The sequence below is a fragment of the Punctularia strigosozonata genome (genome assembly GCF_000264995.1).
Source record: "Punctularia strigosozonata HHB-11173 SS5 unplaced genomic scaffold PUNSTscaffold_4, whole genome shotgun sequence".
In the NCBI taxonomy this organism is placed as follows: domain Eukaryota; kingdom Fungi; phylum Basidiomycota; class Agaricomycetes; order Corticiales; family Punctulariaceae; genus Punctularia; species Punctularia strigosozonata.
The window spans coordinates 1,359,414-1,382,210 of record NW_006767436.1 but is presented as its reverse complement, the minus strand read 5'-3'; the positions used below and the strand labels follow the sequence as shown (position 1 = coordinate 1,382,210).

The 22,797-nt window shown below is 53.6% G+C and overlaps 11 protein-coding genes across 11 annotated transcripts; 3 read left to right on the top strand and 8 right to left on the bottom strand.

Annotated features, from left to right (window-relative positions):
- Nucleotides 1-159: 159 nt before the first annotated feature.
- On the bottom strand, nt 160-402 carry PUNSTDRAFT_63856 (uncharacterized protein; the record flags this gene model as incomplete). Its single annotated transcript, XM_007382110.1, has 1 exon — nt 160-402. One exon carries the CDS (start codon nt 400-402, stop codon nt 160-162), a length of 243 nt encoding a protein of 80 aa, XP_007382172.1.
- A 544-nt stretch (nt 403-946) lies between these two features.
- Nucleotides 947-3,060, bottom strand: PUNSTDRAFT_142625 (uncharacterized protein; the record flags this gene model as incomplete). Its single annotated transcript, XM_007382109.1, has 10 exons — nt 947-1,300; nt 1,357-1,474; nt 1,520-1,579; nt 1,632-1,645; nt 1,696-1,770; nt 1,834-2,569; nt 2,627-2,708; nt 2,761-2,830; nt 2,891-2,979; nt 3,025-3,060. The coding sequence occupies 10 exons, from the start codon at nt 3,058-3,060 to the stop codon at nt 1,183-1,185; spliced, it is 1,398 nt and encodes a 465-aa protein (XP_007382171.1). The 3' UTR covers nt 947-1,182.
- A 1,026-nt stretch (nt 3,061-4,086) lies between these two features.
- PUNSTDRAFT_112482 (uncharacterized protein) lies at nt 4,087-4,779 on the top strand (the record flags this gene model as incomplete). The annotated part of the gene is made up of 5 exons (XM_007382108.1): nt 4,087-4,149; nt 4,201-4,347; nt 4,402-4,445; nt 4,495-4,573; nt 4,633-4,779. 5 exons carry the CDS (start codon nt 4,087-4,089, stop codon nt 4,777-4,779), a joined length of 480 nt encoding a protein of 159 aa, XP_007382170.1.
- Nucleotides 4,780-5,019: 240 nt separating this feature from the next.
- PUNSTDRAFT_64752 (uncharacterized protein) lies at nt 5,020-5,321 on the bottom strand (the record flags this gene model as incomplete). Its single annotated transcript, XM_007382107.1, has 2 exons — nt 5,020-5,168; nt 5,225-5,321. The coding sequence occupies 2 exons, from the start codon at nt 5,319-5,321 to the stop codon at nt 5,020-5,022; spliced, it is 246 nt and encodes an 81-aa protein (XP_007382169.1).
- Nucleotides 5,322-7,725: 2,404 nt separating this feature from the next.
- On the bottom strand, nt 7,726-10,194 carry PUNSTDRAFT_100336 (disulfide isomerase). Its single transcript, XM_007382106.1, has 6 exons — nt 10,020-10,194; nt 9,820-9,960; nt 9,683-9,766; nt 8,844-9,635; nt 8,707-8,787; nt 7,726-8,654 (listed from the first exon to the last, which is right to left on the bottom strand). The coding sequence occupies exons 1-6, from the start codon at nt 10,166-10,168 to the stop codon at nt 8,399-8,401; spliced, it is 1,503 nt and encodes a 500-aa protein (XP_007382168.1). The 5' UTR covers nt 10,169-10,194; the 3' UTR covers nt 7,726-8,398.
- Nucleotides 10,195-10,366: 172 nt separating this feature from the next.
- Nucleotides 10,367-12,538, bottom strand: PUNSTDRAFT_51259 (alpha-ketoacid dehydrogenase kinase N-terminal domain-containing protein). Its single transcript, XM_007382105.1, has 11 exons — nt 12,252-12,538; nt 12,077-12,190; nt 12,003-12,025; nt 11,871-11,951; nt 11,452-11,823; nt 11,370-11,397; nt 11,204-11,312; nt 10,872-11,142; nt 10,771-10,814; nt 10,686-10,717; nt 10,367-10,613 (listed from the first exon to the last, which is right to left on the bottom strand). The coding sequence occupies exons 1-11, from the start codon at nt 12,435-12,437 to the stop codon at nt 10,584-10,586; spliced, it is 1,290 nt and encodes a 429-aa protein (XP_007382167.1). The 5' UTR covers nt 12,438-12,538; the 3' UTR covers nt 10,367-10,583.
- Nucleotides 12,539-12,567: 29 nt separating this feature from the next.
- PUNSTDRAFT_142622 (uncharacterized protein) lies at nt 12,568-14,101 on the bottom strand. The gene is made up of 3 exons (XM_007382104.1): nt 13,739-14,101; nt 12,854-13,690; nt 12,568-12,803 (listed from the first exon to the last, which is right to left on the bottom strand). The coding sequence occupies exons 1-3, from the start codon at nt 13,992-13,994 to the stop codon at nt 12,664-12,666; spliced, it is 1,233 nt and encodes a 410-aa protein (XP_007382166.1). The 5' UTR covers nt 13,995-14,101; the 3' UTR covers nt 12,568-12,663.
- Nucleotides 14,102-14,138: 37 nt separating this feature from the next.
- PUNSTDRAFT_119569 (uncharacterized protein) lies at nt 14,139-16,898 on the bottom strand. Its single transcript, XM_007382103.1, has 7 exons — nt 16,629-16,898; nt 16,224-16,576; nt 16,029-16,169; nt 15,929-15,971; nt 15,836-15,880; nt 15,540-15,784; nt 14,139-15,491 (listed from the first exon to the last, which is right to left on the bottom strand). Exons 1-7 carry the CDS (start codon nt 16,715-16,717, stop codon nt 14,197-14,199), a joined length of 2,211 nt encoding a protein of 736 aa, XP_007382165.1. The 5' UTR covers nt 16,718-16,898; the 3' UTR covers nt 14,139-14,196.
- Nucleotides 16,899-17,176: 278 nt separating this feature from the next.
- Nucleotides 17,177-18,334, top strand: PUNSTDRAFT_63660 (uncharacterized protein; the record flags this gene model as incomplete). The annotated part of the gene is made up of 4 exons (XM_007382102.1): nt 17,177-17,275; nt 17,324-17,866; nt 17,929-18,121; nt 18,180-18,334. 4 exons carry the CDS (start codon nt 17,177-17,179, stop codon nt 18,332-18,334), a joined length of 990 nt encoding a protein of 329 aa, XP_007382164.1.
- A 1,131-nt stretch (nt 18,335-19,465) lies between these two features.
- On the top strand, nt 19,466-21,442 carry PUNSTDRAFT_100328 (uncharacterized protein; the record flags this gene model as incomplete). The annotated part of the gene is made up of 6 exons (XM_007382101.1): nt 19,466-19,858; nt 19,921-20,333; nt 20,394-20,721; nt 20,776-20,884; nt 20,942-21,132; nt 21,225-21,442. The coding sequence occupies 6 exons, from the start codon at nt 19,466-19,468 to the stop codon at nt 21,405-21,407; spliced, it is 1,617 nt and encodes a 538-aa protein (XP_007382163.1). The 3' UTR covers nt 21,408-21,442.
- A 355-nt stretch (nt 21,443-21,797) lies between these two features.
- PUNSTDRAFT_26062 (uncharacterized protein) lies at nt 21,798-22,241 on the bottom strand (the record flags this gene model as incomplete). Its single annotated transcript, XM_007382100.1, has 4 exons — nt 21,798-21,827; nt 21,883-22,005; nt 22,057-22,122; nt 22,185-22,241. Coding segments are annotated over 4 exons (276 nt in total), but the record flags the coding sequence as incomplete, so codon positions are not given.
- Between the last annotated feature and the right edge of the window lie 556 nt (nt 22,242-22,797).

Below are 22,797 nucleotides of genomic sequence, written 5' to 3'. Positions count from 1 at the left end.
ATGATGAAGGGGGACCAGGCAGGGTGTTGCTCTATGGTTATTACTGCATTATTAGAGGCATAATCGCCCGTGTATGAACGAAGTCGTAGAATCTTCGAACTTTCGGCGTCCATAAGGATGCTGCCCTTCGTAGTCGTTCCCCGTTCACTAAGCCTCCCATCACTGCGAGTTTGGCCTGGTCTCTTCTATCCACCTCCTCGGCCTTTTCTCCACTGTCACGGACCCTGAGCGTACGGGGGCGTTGCTGCCATCGTCGGCAAAGCGATTACGAGTGGGATGCGCCGGGCACGGTAAGAAGTTGGACGCGGAAACGGTGACCACAGACGCGAGAAATGTGCAGGCGAACAAAGCGGAGACGATGGTACGTCGTTGACTATTCGTGAAACGAAGTATTCTGGGCATTCTAAGCTACAAGCCAGGGGTCAGTAAACTGTTCCGTAAATCGAAAGATTTCGCGCACGATTAAACGCCCATAACAGTGTTCCGGGAGGAGCACGCCAAGGTGGAGTGGAGGCCGTTGATGGTGGTCAGTGGCGAACCCGGATAACGCCGAGCTGAGCAGAAGTCTTCGCCTACTCGCCTCCGTTCTGAGCGTTTGTCGTAACGTGTTCCCCTTGCTTCAACCGACTATGCTCGGTCCTCTAGCGCAGCGCAACGCGCGCGTTATACGCGATATCAAGGCTCGCCATGGTGTCGCCGCCAACGAAGTCATTCGTCGCGCATACCTATACGTCGCCCGCAACCAAACCCTTCCACCCCAAGTCCGCCACCAAGCCCAGCTTCAACTCAACACGTTCGATAAACACGCACGCCCCAGCACCGTGAAGAACCGCTGTGCAGAGACCGGTCGAGGCAGAGGTGTCATGAGCGAGTTCGCGCTATGCCGGGTGAGTGTGCCAGTCGATCAGCCGGATTTCCTTAACGTCAGTTCTAGTTCCAATTCAAGCTCAAAGCGCGCAACGGCGAATTGCCTGGCGTCCGCAAGGCTTCGTGGTGATACTCAAGGGGACAGGCGCTGTCCGCTATCTCAGTGCAAGTTCTGTCATCAAGCTATTACTCGACAAATAATACTATACAAATGGGTACTTTGTCACTAGAGATACATCGAGTTAACACAGGACACAACAATGAAAAACGTGGCAGTAAAACCCTAGAGAGCCGCAATCACCCGGAGAGCGGAATTCAAGACTCTTCCGAAGATCCGTCTCCAGGTACGATGTCAGTTATCAGCAAGTCGGGCTCGCCGCGCTCTCTTCTCCAACGGTTGGCTGTATTGAGGGTTGCTTGGTCGGCAAGAAAACTGTACGAAGCACGAATGTCAGCAACGGCAACGGTGGGGAATAAATGCGAGCACACCTATATTTCCTCAACCACTTTTCGTTGAGCTCCCAATTTGTGTGGGCTAATACATCGTCGCCATGGACCGTCACATTTATACGATACTCGTGTAGACAGTCAATCAAGTCGAATCGACCTGAGGAACGTGAGCATGGGTTCGTTTGTCACTGCGTGAACCTACCTCGCAGGAGAATAATCCTATCACGCAGCTCAGGATGCACAATACCGTCGATTACACTTTCTGTGCTGGAATCAGAATACATCACCATCATCGTGGGCAGTCTTGATCTTACCATGAGGGACCGTGCTGAATGACGCTATTAGCGACGCGGATGTAAATAATTCGCAGTCTCCTACCTCTGCACCAGAGTGGGCCGCAAAGAAGCGGGTAAGCAATATCCACGATTCCGCTTGTAGTTATCAAGATGATAACTAGGTGAAAAGTGGAAATATTGTATGAGATGCTGCTACCGCGGGTTATGCAACAACGCTCACTGTATGAGTTTATATGCTTCATTCTTCTTTGGGTCGTCTTCGACATCCGCCTCCCTTGGTGTCACCTGCTCAGTTATTGTACGTTGAGGTTGGGACATGGAGACCGGCGTATTGCTAGTAAACGGCATTGATACAAGCGGTGTCTCCGAATTCATAGTGCCAGAAGGCATAATGGGAGGATTCGCGTAAGGCGGTTGATACGCGAGCTGGCCATTCACAGCATTCGAGACAGGTTGGTTGCCGTAGGTTGGCGACGTAGATTGAGTGGAAGCGGGAGCTGGGGGCATGAACATGGGAGAGCCTCCGGAGCCTCGCATTAAATCCGAGAACAGGCTGCTTTCGTGTGAAGAGCGACCTGCGCCAGTATGCGTGCTGCCAGGGGAAGGAGCGGGAGGCACGGATACCATAAGCGGATATGTCCCAATGCTTTGGGGGTCAGGTAGTAAGCTGCTCTCTCTAGCCTTTTTGGATGGTCCCATGATGGATTGTTCTTCTGCAGAACGCTTGTGACCGCCCTGGCCGTTTTGCGATGCTGCAGCTGCTTCTTGTTCCGCGCGTAGCTTCTTCCGTCGTTGATAGCTCTCGTATGCAGTGTCCGTCTCGCCTCGGTTGACAAAATTTGTGAACTCTTCCATACCCCAGCCAAGTTTCGAGAGTAAACCGCCAGAACCTTCGCCGATGAATTGACTCAGTCCCCGCACAAGATTACGCAGCTGCTGATTCTCCTCCATGAGGTCTAACACACGAAGCGTTAGGCGAGGTAGTAGGACCGGTACGAAACGTGACAACCCACCTTTCAGTGTCAATCTCAGCTCTGATACTGCCTCATCTTTACTACCTGATAGGATCTCTACGCGGGCTTCGAGATCACGAATCTATTTCGATAGTTTCATACGAGTGGGCGAGGGACTGAGCTCGAACACTCACGCGTTGCTGCTTCCTGAGTCGGAACTCACGCTGAGCGATGCGATTCTGGTCTCGACGAGCTGCCTGCGAACTACAAAGTCATTCATGGTCGGACCGAGTGCGCGCTGCGCTGCAGTGTAGCTACACGTACTTTGGATTCTTCTTTCGTCCTGGTTTCGCTGCATCCTTGCCGGTCTCTCCCTCATGTCCGTCTAACGACGGTGTTTCTATATCAGAATCCTATGGACCATGAGCAACTGTATGCCGTACAGGACACGAGAGTACCTGGGGGTCATAGGACTGCCCACGAGCGGTTGACATGATGGGTTTTACGAGATGAGCGTCAGTGTGTATAGGAGTTTGGAACCGAGATGAGTGGCAAAACCGTCGGAATCTGCATCGGGGCCGGAAGGGGACTTGCCGAGCGACGTCAGCCGAACGCGAATAGGGTCAGCGGTCAGGTGATTTCGACCCCGTACAGCCTCCGCCCGCAACTTACAAGTTACAACTTCAAGAGGGAGAGTTGGATACTCCGAGTCTCCGGCAGTGCTAACTTACTCCCAACAATAAGGCCGATCGTGCACCGTGCCTCCGCATGCAGCTCTTGGAAACATTTAACTCCGCACTGGCGTGATTATCTCGCAGTTATCTCGCTCTCATCGCACCGTGCTTTGGTTGCATGACCCCCGCCATACCGCCGATCTCTATCGCGTCGTATCTCAGGAGCCTTGCCGATGTGAGGCCCTGCGGACCGACTCGCATCGGATATGTCCTGGAAAACATCACGCTTTAAGAACACGGTGCGATGCCAGACGTCAGGCATCATCCGTCGACCACACGCAGCTCTACTAGCTGCGGTCCGAAAGCTCGTGTAGCTGTGAACAGGAGCTTCTATCCTTACACGCCCTCGAACAATGGCTTGCCTGTACAGGCCGCAATAGCTCACGACACCCAAATCTCTTAGCTTTCGGATCGCAGGGCCCTGCTTCCGATACTTTCATTTTGGTCTTCTTGCGCACCCGTCAGGAGTACTCTATTCCAACGTGGGGCACAGTGGCATTCCGTAGCGTCAGGAAGCACAAGGTCTTTGATCCGCGCGCCCTCTCACTTCCACATGCTCGTCCGGCAGCCACCGAGATCAGGGGAACCATTGCAGGAAACTTGTTGAACACCGCATGGCAAAGGCCCTCCGGAGGTTCGGATATCCTTCCCACTGCGTCATCTTCGGTAATCGTCAAATAAAGAGTTGAGGGTATGTCTCGTCACCCTCCGTACGATACCCGCTTAGCCATGCCCACCAGTGATATTCAACTCCTCTTCATCTTCTCTGAATCCGAAGACAGAGACATGCGGACATTCCGGGTCAACCAGATCATGGAGGGATCTAACAATCAGATCGAGATGTATAAGGTGAAGATTTATATTCAATTCGCAGAAAGCATGAGATTTATCGTTCACCAGTTCTCTCACCCCTTCCCCGGGAATCTTATGATGAGCAATCACACTACGTTCGAGAGGCGCAACCACAGAAATAATATATGGGAGCTTGCTGGTGAAATCGCCTGGCGACATGAATATTCTGCAAAGGTGATATTCGGCATCGAAGAAGTGGGTGGGATTGTTCTCCAGCTTCATGCCGTGTTGACTCGTTCTCGATTGTAGTATGAACTCACAGATCTCAGAAGACGGAAGAAATCCACCAGCGAGTACAGATGACGATTCTTTTGTCTTGGGCCGGCGTTGAGGATCCTGTAGGTCACGTCGATTCAAAGTCGATGACAAGGAATACAAATGGAAGAAATTAGAGCAGGACGATGAACTGGTGACTCTGACGGTGTGTAATTGTAAAGACACATCAAGTTTTCTCAGATGTTGAACTTGACATACTCCTAGTGCATCAATTCACGCGGCAACGTTGTCGCTGTTTGGGACAATGAACGTTCGACGTTATCGGTGGACAGAGACGTATACATTATTCTCGACCGCATTGTCGTAACATGCATGCTAAATCTGTGGTTATGGGTCCGACGGCGGTGGTAGTGCTTGTTCGGTAGCCACCTTACGCATAAATATGCATGCTTATACCAGTCTAACAAGACCGGCCCATGCTGCCTGCACATCTGGACGCATGGCTATTGGCCATCGATCTCCGTAAGGGTACATGCGCCCTGGCGTCGCCGTTTGATCCGCTCGGGAGAAAAGGTGTCGATAGGGTATAAAGTTGACGGCCATGTTGCACTGGATATACGGCGCTGGGTCATCGCGCTTCCATCTGCACCACTACAAAGTCGTCGGAACATTCAGCCTCTGGGAGTATCCACTAAGAAAGCAAGTACTTCGCCGAGTCCTCTTCTTATACATGATACGATGGCCGCATTCTCTGCATCGTATTGGCTCCCTCGAGCGGATCTCGTTCTTAGCACCACAGTCTGTTGAGAACCGACTGAGTAAGATCCGTCATTCAGAGCGCTTCAAGGCAGCGTACCAGCACAGATGTATTCCATATCTTGTTTCATGGATGGCATGAAAGCACCACCGGCCTGCCCGGTAGGACCTGAATTGTCGCCGTGCTGGTTGTTCATCGCTCTGAAGGTAATTTTTCGCGGCGGTCGTAGTGAACGGCACAAGCACACTGGCACCGCCACTCAGAGTTATGTCACTGATGTGCTCACGTGAACATACTCTAATATCGTAAAGCGACTTTGCCAATGAGTCACATACATGCAACCAGGGACCGTACTACAGGCATTTCTATTTATCTCCAATTCTTCTTTGGATATTTTGGTGGTAGCTTGGAGTTGGTCTCCTTGTTACGCAAGGATAAGTGGTGTCAAATTTGTGCTCCGCTCTTCGTCCGCCCCTCGCGTATCATCCGGCTCCTTCGGCATGCCGCGAGCGACGGCAAGAGGCCATTCCGCGAGAGTAGTGGCGCCTCTGCCGGCTCTGTCAAAACGATGTCGAGGACGAGGTCCACGCGCTCTTCCGCTGTGTGGGTTCCGAAGAGCTCTCAGTCCTACGCCGCGAATATCACTCAGGAATCTACATCAAGCAGCCTTACGTGCGCACGTTGATGTCCCAAGATCCCATTGCCTTCCTGCAGAACGCCGTGGCATTACACAACTGCGTTTCCTCAACGGCCCGTTACACCAGAGACGTGTTACGATTATTTCATGCGGCGGAGCAGTACCGGCCCCCTCCGGAGGCTTACCTACAGGGGGACTGGCACGATGTTGAACCAGGGCTTCACGAGCCCGAGGAGGAGGAGCCTGATTTCGCGGAGCAATTAGAATAGCAAGTTCGTGTTAACATCTCAACATGTACTGGATGACTTCCCGTAAGATCTGTAGCGACAGAAACACAGAATAAACAGTTCAAACCCCGGTCTGTGGGTTATGCTGTACGTTTATGCCCCCGTACGGTGTGGGGCGGAAATAGACATCATAAACGCGGAGGTCCGTTGAGAAGGGCTGAGCAGCGAATGAGGAAGAGAGAGGGTCACGTGTATGACAAATTCCTGTCTGTAAACGGTCATTTCGGTCTGGAAGGGGGGGTCGACCCCCCCTTCCAGATAAAAGGTCTGTACGAGCGACTTGCAAACCGACAATTTGGCTCGTCGATGCCGATTTTTCGGCATCGCTCGCTTAGTGGATTTGTAAGCCAAATCTATTCTATTCGGCCTTACAGATCCTTACGGGAAGTCACCCACTGTAACATGTGAAACGTGCGGGGTGAAACGGTGTGTCGGCATTCTACGCCCACTGAAACTGTGGATCCCTGTGGTGCCCCCTCAGCATGGTCTTACGGAAACACAGCAATCCCCGCTTCGACCGGGGAGCTGAAGATGGCTTGCCTAGCATACATTACATAGCACTGTATGTACACATGTACTTAGGGCTTTTTGGTGCCGGTGGTGAGACGGTGTGGTCGGCTTCATCAGCTCACGAAAACCGTTGAGCTGCCTGGCACGCTGTCGACTGCACGAGTGGCGTACGTGCAGCGCAGCAACCGGCTGTTACGCTACAAGGACCTCGTCGGCAATCTACCTACCTACCCACCCAGATCATGTCTCTAGAATTCGCGGAGTTCGATATGATGAATCTAGAGACGATCACCCGTCTCTAAATCTTACGGAACGGCACCCAGTAAACCCTGGTTTACGTGGAGGTTTTGCACTTCCCTTTCATCCTCCCCTCCCTCCAGCCATGCGTCTTTCTACTCGTTTCTCGGGCATGCTCGCCCTCGCCCTAGCTGCGACAGCGGTCGCATCGGACGTCATTGATTTGACTCCGGCAAACTTTGAGTCGACGGTGAACAACGAGGACCTCGTGCTTGTTGAGTTCTTTGCCCCATGGTAAGCTTGTCATGGACTTTCGCGCGGAATGTTGCTGACATCGGAATGTGTGTGCGTAGGTGCAGGCACAGCAAGGCGCTCGCTCCGCACTACGAGGAGGCCGCGACTGTACTGAAGTCGGAGAAAGGCATCCCCTTGGCGAAGGTCAACTGCGTTGACGAAGCCGACCTTTGCCAGGCTTACGGCGCGCTGGGTTACCCGTGAGCGCATTCCTTATAACGAGCGGGAACGAGACTCTGATGACATGCTGCAGCACCCTCAAGGTCTTCCGTAACGGAACTCCGGCCGATTACACGGGCCCTAGGCAGGCTGACGGTATCATCAGTTACATGACTAAGTGAGTATTGTATTCTTCTTGCGGGTCGTGGCTTATGTAGAGCACAGGCAAGCGCTTCCTGCCGTGTCCGAAGTCACCGCTGCCAACCATGACGACTTCAAGCAGGCGGACAAGATTGTGGCCGTGCTGTACGTTGCGACGCCCACAGACGCACCGCACGCGGAGTTCAGCGCTACCGCCGAGAAGCATCGGGACGATTACCTATTCGGTATCAGCAGCGACCCGGCCGCCATCGAAGCAGCGGGTGTGACTCCACCTGCGATCGTGCTGTACAAGTTCGATGAACCTAGCACTGTTTATCCGTATCCCGTCACGTCGACGACGGTCTCCGACCTCGAGCAGTGGATTAAGGATCTCTCCATCCCTGTCATCGACCAAGTGGGCGCTGAAAACTACGCTGTTTACGCGCAGAGTGGAAAGCCGCTGGCTTACCTCTTCGTGGATCCTACCGATCCCAAGTTGCAGGAACACATCGACCTCATACGTCCCATCGCTTTGGAGCACAGGGACCAGCTCAATTTCGTGTGGATCGACGCTATTCGTTTCGGGGATCACGCCAAGGCATTGGATCTCGCTGAGCCCAAGTGGCCGAGCTTCGTCATTCAGGACCTGTCGCAGCAACTGAAATACCCCCACGATCAGTCTTTGGACATCACGTACGACAACGTCAAAAACCACGTTGCCCAGTTCGTCGCGAGCAGGCTCGAGCCTCAGCTCAAAAGTCAGCCGATACCCGAGACTCAAAACGAGCCAGTGTACGAGGTTGTCGGCAAGTCGTTCGACCAGGTTGTGCTTGACGACTAGAAGGACGGTTTCATTGAATCTTATGCGACTTCGTGAGGACTCCATTGCACACTTCCAATATTCGCGATATTTACTGGGTCCGATTAACTTGTCGCCAGAACTCGATATAATAATTACAGTATTATGCCCAAAAACATGAGACTATCCAGTAGATGTGTATGTAATACTCAGAGCTCGTCGTGGTGATCATGCTCCTGAGAAGTCGAAGCTCCATCATCGCCGCTGACAGGCTCCTGGGCCGTCGGCGCGAGCGAGTTTTTGGCATGCTCCTCGACGAAGGCGATGAGGCTCTCGAGCGAACGATCACCTTCGTAGTCAAGGAATTCACGGCTACCAGCGGGCTTGAACTTGAGCGTCGGGAAGCCAGACACACGGAACGGCACACTAGGAGGCAAGTCGTTCTCCGTAGCCTCCATCTTGGCACTGTAAGCGGAAGGATCAGTAGAATTCTTAGTTGACTATGCAGACTCCTTACATGATCACGCGATCCTTGACCTCGGCGAAGCGCTCGCCGAGAGAATCCCATGTAGGCTTAAGCCGCTTGCAATGACCGCACCTAAAAGATGGCCAGTAAATATCGCGAATATTAGAGGAGTGCAGTGGAGTACTCACCAAGTCGCATAAAATTCAATGAAAACGTCCTTCGAGTCGTCAAGCACAACCTGGTCGAACGACTTGCCGACAACCTCGTACACTGGCTCGTTTTGAGTCTCGGGTATCGGCTGACTCTTGAGCTGAGGCTCGAGCTTGCCCGCGACGAACTGAGCAACGTGGTTTTTGATGTTGTCGTGCGTGATGTCCGAAGACTGATCGTGGGGGTATTTCAGTTGCTGCGACAGGTCCTGAATGACGAAGCTCGGCCACTTGGGCTCAGCGAGATTCAACGCCTTGGCGTGATCCCCGAAACGAATAGCGTCGATCCATACGAAGTTAAGCTTGTCCTTGTGCTCCAAGGCGATGGGACGTATGAGGTCGATGTGTTCCTGCAACTTGGGATCGGTAGGATCCACGAAGAGGTAAGCCAGCGGCTTTCCACTCTGCGCGTAAACAGCGTAGTTTTCAGCGCCCACTTGGTCGATGACAGGGATGGAGAGATCCTTAATCCACTGCTCGAGGTCGGAGACCGTCGTCGACGGGACAGGATAAGGATAAACAGTGCTAGGTTCATCGAACTTGCGGTACAGCACGATCGCAGGTGGAGTCACACCCGCTGCTTCGATGGCGGCCGGGTCGCTGCTGATACCGAATAGGTAATCGTCCCGATGCTTCTCGGCGGTAGCGCTGAACTCCGCGTGCGGTGCGTCTGTGGGCGTCGCAACGTACAGCACGGCCACAATCTTGTCCGCCTGCTTGAAGTCGTCATGATTGGCAGCGGTGACTTCGGACACGGCAGGAAGCGCTTGCCTGTGCTCTACATAAGCCACGATCCGCAAGAAGAATACAATACTCACTTAGTCATGTAACTGATGATACCGTCAGCCTGCCTAGGGCCCGTGTAGTCCGCAGGAGTTCCGTTACGGAAGACCTTGAGGGTGCTGCAGCATGTCATCAGAGTCTCGTTCCCGCTCGTTATAAGGGACGCGCTCACGGGTAGCCTTGCACGCCGTGAGCCTGGCAAAGGTCGGCTTCGTCAACGCAGTTAACCTTCGCCAAGGGGATGCCTTTCTCCGACTTCAGTACAGTCGCGGCCTCCTCGTAGTGCGGAGCGAGCGCCTTGCAGTGCCCGCACCTACGCACACATGTCCAGATATCAGCAACTTTCCGCGGTAAAGTCTATGACAAGCTTACCATGGGGCAAAGAACTCAACAAGCACGAGGTCCTCGTTGTTCACCGTCGACTCGAAGTTCGCCGGTGTCAAATCAAGGACGTCCGATGCGACCGCTGTCGCAGCTAGGGCGAGGGCGAGCATGCCCGAGAAACGAGTAGAAAGACGCATGGCTAGAGGGAGAGGATGAAAGGGACGTGCAAAACCTCCACGTAAACCAGGGTTTATATGAACGGTGGCAACGGAGGACACGTAGCATGTGTGACTGATACATCGGTTGTGACCCGGCGTTCCTCCATCGGCGGCACTGCTGACCCGTTGACGGAAGCTTTGTCAACGGATTCCTCAGCCCTTGCGACCCCAAGACATGCATTGACAGGAACAGAGCGACGGAAATACAACGTGCATGGTTCTATACCTAGATACTGTGCACACATAGAGGCAACTCAGCGTTGCAGATTAAGCGCGTCCGCCGGCGGGTTGTTACTGCCCGTCACATGCAGTGTAAAAATCCATCTTGAAAAGTGAAACAACCGCGCTTCACCGCCGCATCAAAATTGATGTTCCGCCGCCCAGAAAACTCCCGCTAAACTTCGATCCCCTCAACGTTGGTACCCTGTTGGTAGTGCATGCCACAGAACAAAGTTATGATTAGAAACCCATATATGAGCTACGTAGTCGCACGCACCAGTCTCGGTAAGCGGACATAGCAATCCGTACCTATGACATCTATGTCAATGTCCATGATGTTGTACAAAAAACGAACGACTGACCCCAACCATCCAAGGAGACCAATTCCAAGCTGCCACCAAAATACCTAAGGAAGATTTGGAGATGAAAAGAAATGCTTGTAGTGTACGGGTCCTTAGCGCACGTTGCATGGATGTGACTCATTGGTAGCCCTATGCCGATTCGCGATAGGACACGACTCGACCCTCGACCTGGTACATCGCCATCGCCCAGAGAGGAGCCATTTTTCCACCTTTTCACTTGTTCGTCGACAGTCGCTCTGATTCCGTGAGGATGCGAAGATGCCGTCCTCAGAGCAACGAGTCGTTCATCCTCCAAGCGTGACGCGTTGCGAGCGTGCGAGAAGGAAAACAAATCCGAAGGTGATTTGATTGCCTTTGTCACTAGCCCTCCGCCTACGAGGAAAGGAGATCAAAGTGCCTATAACACGGAAGTGATACTAATATCCTCAATTACCTTGATCAGATATGCGAACGCCAACTGTATCTGAATTGCCGACTACTGTGACATATATTGGGGGCACAGACTTGGAAGTTGCGTGGAATCTACGTGTCGCCCGCATGGACTGTTGCATGCGGTCAGATGCATAAGACCGAAGAGAATCCTGCAGGGATCAACCTACGTTCTTCAGAATCTCAAACACGATATATCTATCCTGCTGAATTAGCGTAAAAAAGCCAATAAAACAATACATCAGCACGTACTCCAAGTGCTCTCGAATATACGAGATAGTGGTTGCCAGCTGACCCTCTACAACGACTTCTGGCCACGCGACAGTCGAAATGCCAGGAACCTCATCTGGCTCCGCATCGGGATGTCGTTCTCTCAACCAAGAAGAACATTTTTGTATGGTCCTCCCTACATCTAGACGCGTGTCAATGATTCCGACGTGGGCATCGGCACCTCTAGCGTCACGTCCTGCGTAAGTGTCCGATAGAGCGATGTGGTGTTCCACAATCACTCTCCTGGATAAACGGCTGACGAGCATGCGACGCATGAATGAATCAAGCTGCTCCGGAGGTAAATACGGAGAGGAGAGAGACAAGCCGAGTGAAAGCAGTGGGATGACGGCCCGGCTATGAATGCATTAAATATGTATACGTAATCAACGAGACATACTCACTGTTCGCCAAGGAGGTCCTGCAGGAATGTACAGAAAGCATCATTCTCAGACAGACTTCTGACTTCAGGATAACGCCGGATTCTAAGAATGGGTTTTGGACTAATGCACCGTAAGCACTGATTTAAGACCAACTTTTCAAATGCAGCCCAATACAACTGGTTCGCGTGAGTGATAAGATGTTCCTGAGCGGCGAGATTGGTAGATACCTCGTACACCTTTCCGACACCTTCCTGCGTTACAACCACGTACGGTAAGGCCTGTATGTCACGTAGCCGGTGAGCAATCCGAACAGGCAGCTCCTTCCGAACATAATTGGCGCTCTAAGCGGGCGCGGTGTCAGTTTAGTGTGACAAACCGATGCGCAACATATATGGCACGAACTTGGAGGACCTTGTTCTCGTTTAAGGACCGCCCAAAGTAAACCAGTTGTCTGAGAGTCAGAGGGTACGCATCCCGCCGAGCATACAATTCCAGCTGCTTGTTCTGGTAGAAGAAACTGGGCTGATTACTAGCTGAACGACGGCGGCTGCTTGTCAAGGGGCATGCACTCGCGAGCAGTGATGACATTGCTGGCTGGTTGACGGCATGAGATGAAGGACAGCGCGACAACATGTATAGAGGGGAGTCTATAGGGTCAATCCCAGTCTAGATGGATGAATGAACATCGGTTGCATTGGAGGTGCATTGCACTCGGAAGGGGAGTCACCGCTTCTATGAGGTATTCAGCCATCTTCGGCCGATTAACACCGACAGACATGCTCCTGGGTATACTACACTTCTAAGAACTAATCGTCTACAAATCCGCAAGGCTGAAGTCACTTCCGCGTTGCCGCCCACTAGGATATTGCTTGGTCGCTGGCTTGAATGGGCGAGGTGGTGGGAAGTCAGACACGGGAAATGTATGCGAGCCCGCATTGGGCGGGGGTGATGGAACTGAAGCAAGACGTCAGTATGGTCAAGGATACGGTACAATCAGTACTGACTTTTGCGTGTCGGGTTGCCATTGGCACCGGCTCCATTTGGCGCCGGAATCGAGCTGGACGCGACCCTGCGCCCTGGAGGTAAGATGGGAGCACTTGCTGCGGCAGTGAGCGAGGATGTTCTGGCCCTATCAGGCGCCGTTGGCGGTGGAGGAGGTGGGGCTAGACTACGCCGTGCTGCGGGCGACGGGCCAGGAGGGGGTGGCGGGGCTGGCGAGGCTGGTGCTGGTGCTGGTGATATATCTGAGATCGTCCTTGAGCGGGGCGGAGGCGGAGGCGCTGCACCGTTCGGGGCCTTGCGTGTAGGAGGAGGCGGAACAGCTCGGGATGGCGTCAATGGAGCAGATGAAGCAGAGGACACTGGACGAGCTGGAGGCGGCGGAGCGGCACGTCCAGGAACCGCTGGGGGGCGCCGACCGGGTGCAGGGGACGATCTTGGCGGCGGCGGCGGGACGCTCCTAGCCGGCGTGGAAGGTGACGCAGATCGAGGAACAGGAGAGCTACTGCGATCTGGTACGTCTGTAGGGGCTGGAGGGGCCCTCCGAGGCAATGCGGGTGCACTGGAAGGTGGGGGTGGGGCAGGAGCAGTCCGAGCCGGAAGACTGGGAGCATTGGGAGGTGCGGGTACCGTCCGCGCAGGCACACTTGGGGGAGCAGGGGCCGACCGCGCTGGCAGGCTCGGAGGTGGAGGCGGCGCAGGGGCGCTTCGGGAAGGAATGCTGGGCGCAGCAGCATGAGGCTTGGGGGGTGCAGGCCGACCAGGCGGTGGTGGAGGAGCCGCAGCGCCAGTCGGTTCACGTTTAGGTATGGTCGGAGGTTTTCCAAGAGTCGGTAGTTTGGCTATTGTTGTGTTAACCTGGGCAGGTGGTGGGATGCTGCATGTCTCACCATTTGGTGCGGTTGGTTTGAGTTTCGGGACTCCTCCAGCAAAAAGGCCCCCGAGCTGGGGAGGTCCGCCACCACCTCCCGGTATCGATCCACCTATTGTTGCAGCTATACCTCCTATTCCACCACCACCTCCCCCGCCAACAACTGATCCCCCGCCCTTGGGCGTATCAATGACCGGAGCGCTGCGATCATTGGTCTCCGCCTTCTTCAACCTCTTGCCTGCTTGAATCTGCTTCAATAGTTCACTCGAAGCCATAGTTGTAGACGTCTGGCGAACCGCTCGCGTGTGCGGCAAGTGCTGAGTGAAATGAAAGGAGAACAGTGCGGTGCACGGTGCAAGACTCGACTTGTCCAGACATCATCGCCTCTGTTGTTACGTAATGTAAGTACAATACCCTATATTTCCGCTATCATCTTATGGGCGCACGGTGGACGAGGACGCATCCGAATCGCCCGCGCTAAACTGGCTGCGTAGAGGGTGTCGAAGTCGAGCCAGAGAGCGGCGGCGATACTACGGATGATTCTGGCTCAAATGAAGCTAGTATCGGTATCCGAGTGAGTGGCGAGCGGGAGTCCGAGGCGACTGTTCTCGATAGATTGTCCCTGCCTCCTGCGACAGGCGGAGGCAAGCGAGGTCCACGGATAAGCCGACTTGGAGGGCGCAACAATTGTCTACTTGGCGGCATAGGCCCAGAGTCATTGCCCATAATCGCAGCCAAAGATGAACCATATCCAGCACGTCTGAACGCGGCTTCACCGAACGTGGGCGCTCTGCTCCGCCCAGCAGGCGGTTGCTGTTCACCCTCTACTACAGCCGGTAGGCTCTCCTTGATGTGAGAGGCTGCCGTAGATACCAACGATACCGGTCGACGGTTCGTCGGTGACACCGTGGTTGAGGAGCCCTCCGACGAGGACGGCGTCATTGACGATCGAGATACAAGTCGTCGCAGAGACCTGGATGGACGCTTTGTCTTGTCGACCTTTGAGGTGAAACGAACAATATCCGAGCCATAAATAGCCGAGTTCATAGTAGTCGTTGAGTGGGGGCTCAGGGGTTGAGATTCGGATAGCGACGTGAACGTAGTTTCTACCCTCGGCGTTTCAATCCTAGGCCTTGCTGGTGGAGGAACGGGACCCGTAGGGGTACTGGATACACGCTCTTCCAGCTGTTGTTCCAAGTGTTCGGCCAACTGGACCTGATCTTGAACGATCTTTCTTGATGGATCGCGCCGATGCGTGGGTCGTGCGCTTGATGTCCCTTGTCCATCTTGCTGTGGAAGTCTCGAACCACTGAACAGGCTTTGTGTATGTCTCCATGGCCCATCGCCCAATTCCGCTGCTGAACTTTTCCTCGTAGGTTGTGGCACAGTGATCAACTCCAGAGTAGAACGCCCGGGAGCGTGGTGCATCCTGGCTGGAACATCGGGAATCTTGGAGATGCGTGACGCCTTGCCGATTACGGCGTTTTTGACACTTTTCTCCATTGCAGAGTCGATGGTCAGCGAAGTGCGAGCAGTCATGGGGCTCATGGGAGCAGGATCATCGTCATGGTCATCGTTGAAGCCGGGGTTCGCAAACGGATGATGCGGAAAATAAGGTTGACCGATCTTCAAGTTGATGGAGTGAACGGAATGCGATGGAGATGGTTTCAAGTAGGTCGATGGGCGGGAGTTTCGGCCGACGCCCTTTGACTGGGGTTGTGATACGATGACCGGGATCTCCGACGCACGGGTATGGTGATGATTGAACGCAACTAAACATAGTCAACGAGAGATTTTAGATCTTACATGAAGCAGCTTACCGAGCACTGCGATGGCCCCAATGGAAAATGGGACAAAATCACCCACAAGTGTGGTGGGTGCCGCACTAGGGCCGATAGTCAAAAGCTCTAGGAACATCAAGCTCAAGCCCCGCAACACTTGTGTATCGGCAAGGTCTTGCCACGACCGGTCCTTGGGCTCGGAAACATGTAAAAAGGAACGAATTGTTATGTATATCTCAAGAGAAAGGTATACGAGGGAGGAAACAATGGACGTTGGCAAGAAACTGCAATCGTCATGAGGGACATGAGTCATAACCATCATAAAGAATACTCACTGCCTCCTATAGCATAAGAATGTGTGCGGGAGGAATGGAACTTGCCTGTGCGCGCCGTGAGCATTTGACGACGAAATCACGTATGGGGCTTACTGAACGGCACCAGTGCTGATTGCATTTGTGACGAAGACAAAAACTGTAAGATGACATGTCAAGGTCGTTGTGATAGGACAAAAAAAGAGAATGTGCTTACCCAGCCCAACGGAGATCCACGTCCAACACAATATATCCTCGTAACGTGCAATTCCAAGCTGTCTGAGCTCCAATATGACTGTTAAAAGTCCGACAAGTCGAGCCAACTGATTCGCCACGCCACCCCAGGCGACTACAAAGGCTATAGAAAGTTTCAGCATGCAGAAAGGCGTGCGCCGCCAACGTATTGCCGTACCGCAACTTGCGCCGCCCTTCCCGCTAAAAGCTAATAGAGAAGCAAATTGAGCCACGCTTGCGAAGGCGAGACAGAGTGATAAGGTGAAAGTCAAGATATGATTATCTCTCTTGAGCGAGAGAAGATTTGGTTCGACATATTCGCTGGCCTCGCTGTCCCGCCGCCAAGCGATGATGCTCTTCTCCTTCTCATCCGTGAGGGAAGTAGGACGCGCTTCCGGGTCGAATTTCGCGTGCTTGTTGGCTAGTCGTTGCGTGACGAGACTGATGACACTACGCAGAAAAGGCGAAACGGCAATGTAGTGAAGGCTGCAAAAGAAGACCCATCCCAGGAAGAACGCGCAGATTTGCCGACTTGGGAGACGGGCGATCAGCCATGGGCTATGGGAAGAGGTATAGTACACACAAATCTGGATGCTCGACAAATTCTTGGGCGGATGGCTTCTCCAACCCGTGGACAGCGAGTGTCAACGGAGCAAGGCGGGAGCGTAACATGCCCACCAGGGGCCGGTACCTTCAAGGTGCCTATGAGAAAACGAATCTGGCGATGCTTCAAAGAAGACGAGCAGTAAGGAAGAGTCCAGCTCAGGAGCCAAGCATTAGAAGAAGAAGCGAGAGCCCAAACCCGAGCACCGTAACGCGGGACGCGATAAAAGGGGATGGATGGAATGACGAGCCGATCTGTGATGGACAGCCTCGTCCATAACCATGTGAGGACGTGTTGTCGGTTGCGCTGGACTCAGAGGTTGTTTTTGCCTGCTTGGCGGATTTATACAGCCATCAGATTTACTGGATGTTTAGCAAGATCGTGTGATGGCAACCCCATGCAGTTGAGCACAGCAAAGAGGGGAAACGAGGGGGGAACGCCATCATCGCCACCACCTGTCTTTCGTTCCCTTCGATCTCCCACCGAGATGGGGTTCACAGGGTGTAGTACTCGTCCTATCCACTCATATGAAGTCTGTTGACCCACAGCATAGGTTGGCAAGGTGGATCAACGCACCTACATCGGGCCTTGAGCTCATCCATGAAAATATCGTCCATAACCACCAGGTTCGTACTTGAGACCCGAGGTAGCCGTACCGACTAATGCTGATGCAGGGTACCCCGGTAGGTCGGTGGCAAATATCAGTACGATCCTACCGGTCAGCCACTGGTGCGGCAGTGAATGCGTCGCAGAGTGCTGGTACATCCGCTTTCCCGGAACGATCCATGTGGGCCCTCACCATGAATGACAACGTGTTCGTACTGCTTGAGGACCTCGCCGCTCCGTACCACTCAGAAGTCGCAGCGGCCGCTCAAGCGCACACGCAAGCACAGGCTCAAGCGACGCAGTCGTCTGAACACGGGCACACACACGCCGCGCATCATCAGCCGTTCATTGGGCCACCCCACTATCGGTCCACATTTGTAACTTTGAGCCCTCCGGGAGCGTTGGAAGAGCTCATTGATCAACTGGGAGCGCACTGGAAACCAGTCCGGCAGTCCGGAGCTCCGCCTAACAGGAATCAACCTGCCCAGCGAGTTGCCCAGGGTCAGCAAGTGACGGTAGAAGGCGCCATATATAAGATTGGCACGGACTGGCTTGTGAGAGCAGGGCATGTGATTCTTGCGGGGGGCGCGCTGAAGGGCATGCTGTTAGAGGTGGGTTGTGTAACCTTCACTGATGACATCGACGATTCGCGATCGACTAATGAGTTTTCAAGGCTGAATATCTACCCTTACCTACAATCACCTCCTTTAAGACGCCAGATGGTACCTCGCGACTGGTGACTGATCTACTCCTGAACATCCTTCCGAACGTACAGGATGCGAAGACCGTTGCTGTCACCATCAGTGGTGCCCAGTTGGAGGAGATGTTATGGTGTTCTGAGGGGGACGCCGCTGAACGCGAGGCTCGTCATGGTGAGCGCTTGCGGATCGATCCGAAGAGTGTCTAACTTATTCTACGGCGCAGTAACGAACGACTCGAGGGACCCCGATGATGACGTTTTCGCATACGGTGATGATCACTGGCCCACTGCAAAGAAAGGCGACTGGACTGGGATAGATCGTGATAAACACTCGGCTGTACATGTCATCGGTATCTTGCGGAGCGAAGGGATAATGTAAATCGCATAAACAGAGACACTGACACCAGGAATAGGAAGGGGATTAGGTGCGCGCGCCTATCACGGTCACGTGATTGAAGGAACGCAATGTGACGGGCTGTGACAGGTCGTGTTCACTGGGTGTGAGCTCTCCTGGAGCGACGCCTCGTCGCTTCTACTCCACACCCCCAACATGCCTCCAAAGCGTAAAGCAACAACTCAGACCGGAACTGAGCCAGCAAATAAACGGCAGACGCGGAGTAACATACGCTCTTCGGGTGCAACACAGACATCCGAAACCGTCGCAAAGGAGTCCAAACGGCCACGATCTCCGTCGAAAGCCCCTGCAGCACTCCTTGCGAATGCTTCTGCCATCGAAAGAGGCCCTCGCACCAAGAAATCTCTCGCTAATAATGCCTCGCAGAAGGCGGACAGTCATGAATCAGACGGAGACCACCACGAGCCGAACGATGTTCCTACTACACGCCGACGCCGACGCAAATCTACCGAAAGCACCGACGAATTGAACATCACGATAGCCAGATCCACCCCCAAAGCCTTGCGATCTTCTTCCCCTACACCGCGCATGGTCATTGACTCGGTTCTAGTGCCTCGAATATCCCATCTGTCGACGCCTGTTGGCATCGATCCTGGAACATCACCCTCAAAGCGCCCCATCCGCACTTATACCTCGGCATCTAAACGTGCACGTCTCCACGACGGCTCCCTTCTCTTGCCCACTCCCGCTCCCACCGTCTCTGCGGCGCCCACACCACGGGCCCCGCGAATCAAGTCCACGACTCTTCCTGTCGCTAGCACTTCAACACGTCCCAACAAAGACAGGTCGCAACGAGAGGACCAGACTCTCGATGAGTCGGTGGAAGAAGCAGATACCGACGACCCCTTAGCACTCCCTCCCTTACGACAGACCGCTCAAGCGCCACCAGGAGAGAGGAAGTCTAATGATCGCCTGCCCACACCAGAGTCACCGAAGGTTGTGAGGGCGTCGACAAAGAAAGGCGAGAGCTCGAAACCAAAACCTGTAATCAACTTTGCCGAGCATGGCTCCGGTGCCGATCTGGCTCCGCGAACGCCTCGAAAGGACAAGAGTAGAAGGACATTCCCGAAAACTCCGCTCCCTTCGACCAGTGATATGCTCGAAACACCAGCAGCTACTCCTTCGAAGTCTCGCACCGCATCCCCCTTCAAAACGCCCACGAAGCATCCTCAAGCCCCACCCTCGTCGCCTACTAGATCCTCCCCCTCGAAGTCACCTGCTCGCCAACAGCGCCCCCTGCCTCCAGAACTTGTTCCGTGTCTCAATGCACAGAAGAAGGCAGTTCTCGCGGCTCTCAGGGATCCGCTCGCACTTATGCTTGAGTCATCGCATATGAACGAGGATGACGATGAAGAAGACGACGAAACCCCGGAGCCTGCGAATGTTCAAGCCCATGAAGACTTGCGCAATCTGCTCCAAGGTACCGTTGAGCGAGGAGAGGGTAATAGCTGCATGTTGGTGGGCCCGAGAGGAAGCGGGAAGACCAAGGTCGGTTATCCTTGGTCTCGTTCTTGATGTGCTTCGTTACCTATCTGAAACAACTGAGGCAGCTTCTGGATCGTATTCTTTCTGAATTCTCAACGCATGAGGTGGACCCAGCCAGGGCTGATGACAAGCGGCCTATCATCATCCGTTTATCCGGGCACGCACAGAACAATGATCGGTTGGCTATGCGTGAGATTGCGTGGCAGTTGGCACAAGAGGTTCGAGAGGTCACCTTTGACGAATACCTGACGAGCGGTGACGGCGACGAGGAGCCTATCGAGGATCCCGACGCGCAACTCGGGCCGAACATCACCCTTCCGCCCTCAGCTCACCTTCCCGCCCTCATTGGTGTCTTGCCAACGCTTCAAAGACCAGTGATCGTGGTGATTGATGCTTTTGACCTCTTCGCCATGCACCCGAGACAGAGTTTGCTCTACTGCCTCTTGGATACCGTACAGGCGAGCTATGCTGGATCTCAGTGGACCAATGAGCCGGAAGCAACGCAGGTACCCGCTGGTAGTAGCCATCCGACTCAGAGAGCTAGTGGCGGGCTCGCGGTCGTCGGTGTGACCACGAGAGTCGACACGATCAACTTATTGGAGAAGCGCGTCAAAAGTCGTTTTAGTGGCAGGATGATCAGAACCGCCGGCCCTAACACAAAACACCGGTGGTTGTGTATAATGAGGCAAATACTAACTGTGGAGCCCGCTGGCGTACAAGAGGTGCAAGATAGCGACGAGGACGAGACTTGGTCTGACACTTGGGTGCGGATGGTGCAAATCTTCCTCGACGATAAGAAGGTTCAAGGTGTTCTCGAGGAGATGTACGCTTTAACGCGGGACGTACGGATGCTGAACCGTGTGCTGGTAAGTAAGCTTTCCCAATGCCTAGCATATATATACCTAACGGAGTCATTGCAGATGAACCTTGTGTTGAGATTGAAACCCACCGAGCCGTTTCCGAGCTTGAGTAATTTGGTAGCTGCACTTGAACTGCAACGATGTCCGACCAAATTCCAGTCTCTGCATGGTGAGTCCATGAAGAACCTCTCCTCTCTTCGCGGTTAACATTGCTGCATCACTGCAGCCTTGCCATACCCGGCTATCTGCTTGCTCATCGCGGCCGTACATACGCAGACATCTGGTCATGATATCATGACGTTTGAAATGCTACACGAGCTATTCAAGGACCAGGTACGGGCTAGCCTCAGTGCTCCTGTGACAGTTGCCGGAGGCGGTATTGGGATGGTGAAGTGCACACGAGAAGTGCTTGCTTCAGTGAGTGTACCCTATCGATAATTTTCTTAAAAGTGCCATTCTTCCGATCGTCTTGTGATGCTTTATGTGGTGAATGCTCATGCTTTTGTTAGGCCTTCGAGCACCTCGTGTCAACCGCCGTCTTTGTCCCGATTGCTGGGCCAAACGCCTCAATCTTAAGAGAGTTCGTCAAATACCGTTGCGCGGTTGATAGGGACGATGTGAAACGTGCAGTTGAGCGTCAAGGGCAAATCAACCTGAGGAAATGGTTGGCGAAAGCTGGTGAAGTGCGTTAGCAGTGAACAAAGGCGGCAAAGAATTGCATGTTTCCACCCCGTAGTCCGGAGCGTTGTTTCCATGTAGTACTATTTCTCATAGACGTTGGATGTATTACTGCCTCTCATTGGGTAATCTGTACCTAAATCCGCTGGACATTATAGCATCTGCGCGTTAACACCGGTACCAGTGTTGCACATTTCCTCATATCAAAGCGCGCACCACCACCTGTTGCGCTCCCGGATGAACTCGGTGTGCAGGCTCGAGTTGCCCATAGATTGAGCAGTTCACGGCGATTTATATACGGAGGTATGTTCAGAGTTATGTATATATGGTTACATTCGATTGCAATATCCACACATTTAGTATTCCTCGCGGAGGCCACCATCGATCTGCTGGACAGCCTGGCGCTTCGCCTTCTCCTTGTCGATGAAGTCGAGCTGCATGACGCCGATGAGTCACCGACTATAGTGAGAAGGTACGCCAAGTACTTACGCCCTTGGTCTCGACCATACGGTCAACGAAGGCACCTGCGATACCAGAGAAGATCTCAACGGCTTCAGCGTGGGACGCGGGCTTCCCGTTCTCCCTGCAGTGTTTCTCGTATGCCTTGGCGGCCTATACGGATTGTCAATACAGGGAACTACTGATAGCCATAACAGGTCTTACCTCGTAGGCAGCGGCGCCGGAGATGAGCTCGTGAGAGAGCTCAGCCTTGTGAGGGGCGTTGGTGACCTGTCGGCGTAGCGATATGATTAGATCAACCTTAGATCGTTTATATGGGATGCTCAGCATACCTGGTCATAGGCGGCAGCCTGGTCGGTGCTGCTGTCGGCGGATCCGAACCAACCCATGATTTAAACGTGTAGTAAGTGGATGAGGGTGTGAGTGTGAGATGAGACGAGTCTAAGGCAATGATGGGATCCGAAGGGGTTTATATAGTGTTCTGGATAACGACCAGCCACAACGTCACCAGCTGGAGGCTATAATTAGTCCAAGATGGGAGCACCTGCTTGATCGAGCTGGATAATATGATGGATCCAGGATGGATCCCGATAAAGCTGGGAATAGCGAGCTCGCGGGCTGCGGTATCATGTATGCACAGAGGGGCTTGATGGCACAGGTACCTGTCATACTCGGCGATCGCTGAAGACGGTAGAGCTGTGCGCTGCTGTGCGTTGCTCTGAGGAAAGGGGTTCTGGATGAGAGCCGATACCGCGAGCGCGAGATGATCTCACCAAGAAGGTGCCTATGGAAGCGACCTACACTGCTACAGGCAACAGTCTCGCTGCGGTCACTGGATTGAGTGGGATTAGCCTGGTTGAAATCGTCTTCGCGATAGCCAGGATGTCGTCATCTTCGACACAGCAGTGCAACCCCACTGCCCTTTGGTCACGCTCTTCGCCCCGT

Excerpts from the sequence above, each read along its gene's own strand:
- PUNSTDRAFT_142622 (XM_007382104.1), bottom strand. The coding sequence starts at position 13,994 with ATGGCTTCGAGTGAACTATTGAAGCAGATTCAAGCAGGCAAGAGGTTG. Across the intron at positions 13,691-13,738 it reads CAAACCAACCGCACCAAATG|CCAAACTACCGACTCTTGGA; the intron begins GTGAGACATGCA and ends ACACAACAATAG. Across the intron at positions 12,804-12,853 it reads TGGCAACCCGACACGCAAAA|TTCCATCACCCCCGCCCAAT; the intron begins GTCAGTACTGAT and ends GTCTTGCTTCAG.
- PUNSTDRAFT_51259 (XM_007382105.1), bottom strand. The coding sequence starts at position 12,437 with ATGTCATCACTGCTCGCGAGTGCATGCCCCTTGACAAGCAGCCGCCGT. Across the intron at positions 12,191-12,251 it reads ACGAGAACAAGGTCCTCCAA|AGCGCCAATTATGTTCGGAA; the intron begins GTTCGTGCCATA and ends GCGCCCGCTTAG. Across the intron at positions 11,824-11,870 it reads CAGGACCTCCTTGGCGAACA|CCGGGCCGTCATCCCACTGC; the intron begins GTGAGTATGTCT and ends ATGCATTCATAG.
- PUNSTDRAFT_119569 (XM_007382103.1), bottom strand. The coding sequence starts at position 16,717 with ATGTTACGCTCCCGCCTTGCTCCGTTGACACTCGCTGTCCACGGGTTG. Across the intron at positions 15,972-16,028 it reads GTGGATCTCCGTTGGGCTGG|TTTTTGTCTTCGTCACAAAT; the intron begins GTAAGCACATTC and ends GTCATCTTACAG. Across the intron at positions 15,492-15,539 it reads TGGGGCCATCGCAGTGCTCG|TTGCGTTCAATCATCACCAT; the intron begins GTAAGCTGCTTC and ends GACTATGTTTAG.
- PUNSTDRAFT_100336 (XM_007382106.1), bottom strand. The coding sequence starts at position 10,168 with ATGCGTCTTTCTACTCGTTTCTCGGGCATGCTCGCCCTCGCCCTAGCT. Across the intron at positions 9,767-9,819 it reads CACGGCGTGCAAGGCTACCC|CACCCTCAAGGTCTTCCGTA; the intron begins GTGAGCGCGTCC and ends GACATGCTGCAG. Across the intron at positions 8,655-8,706 it reads GTCAAGGATCGCGTGATCAT|TGCCAAGATGGAGGCTACGG; the intron begins GTAAGGAGTCTG and ends TTCCGCTTACAG.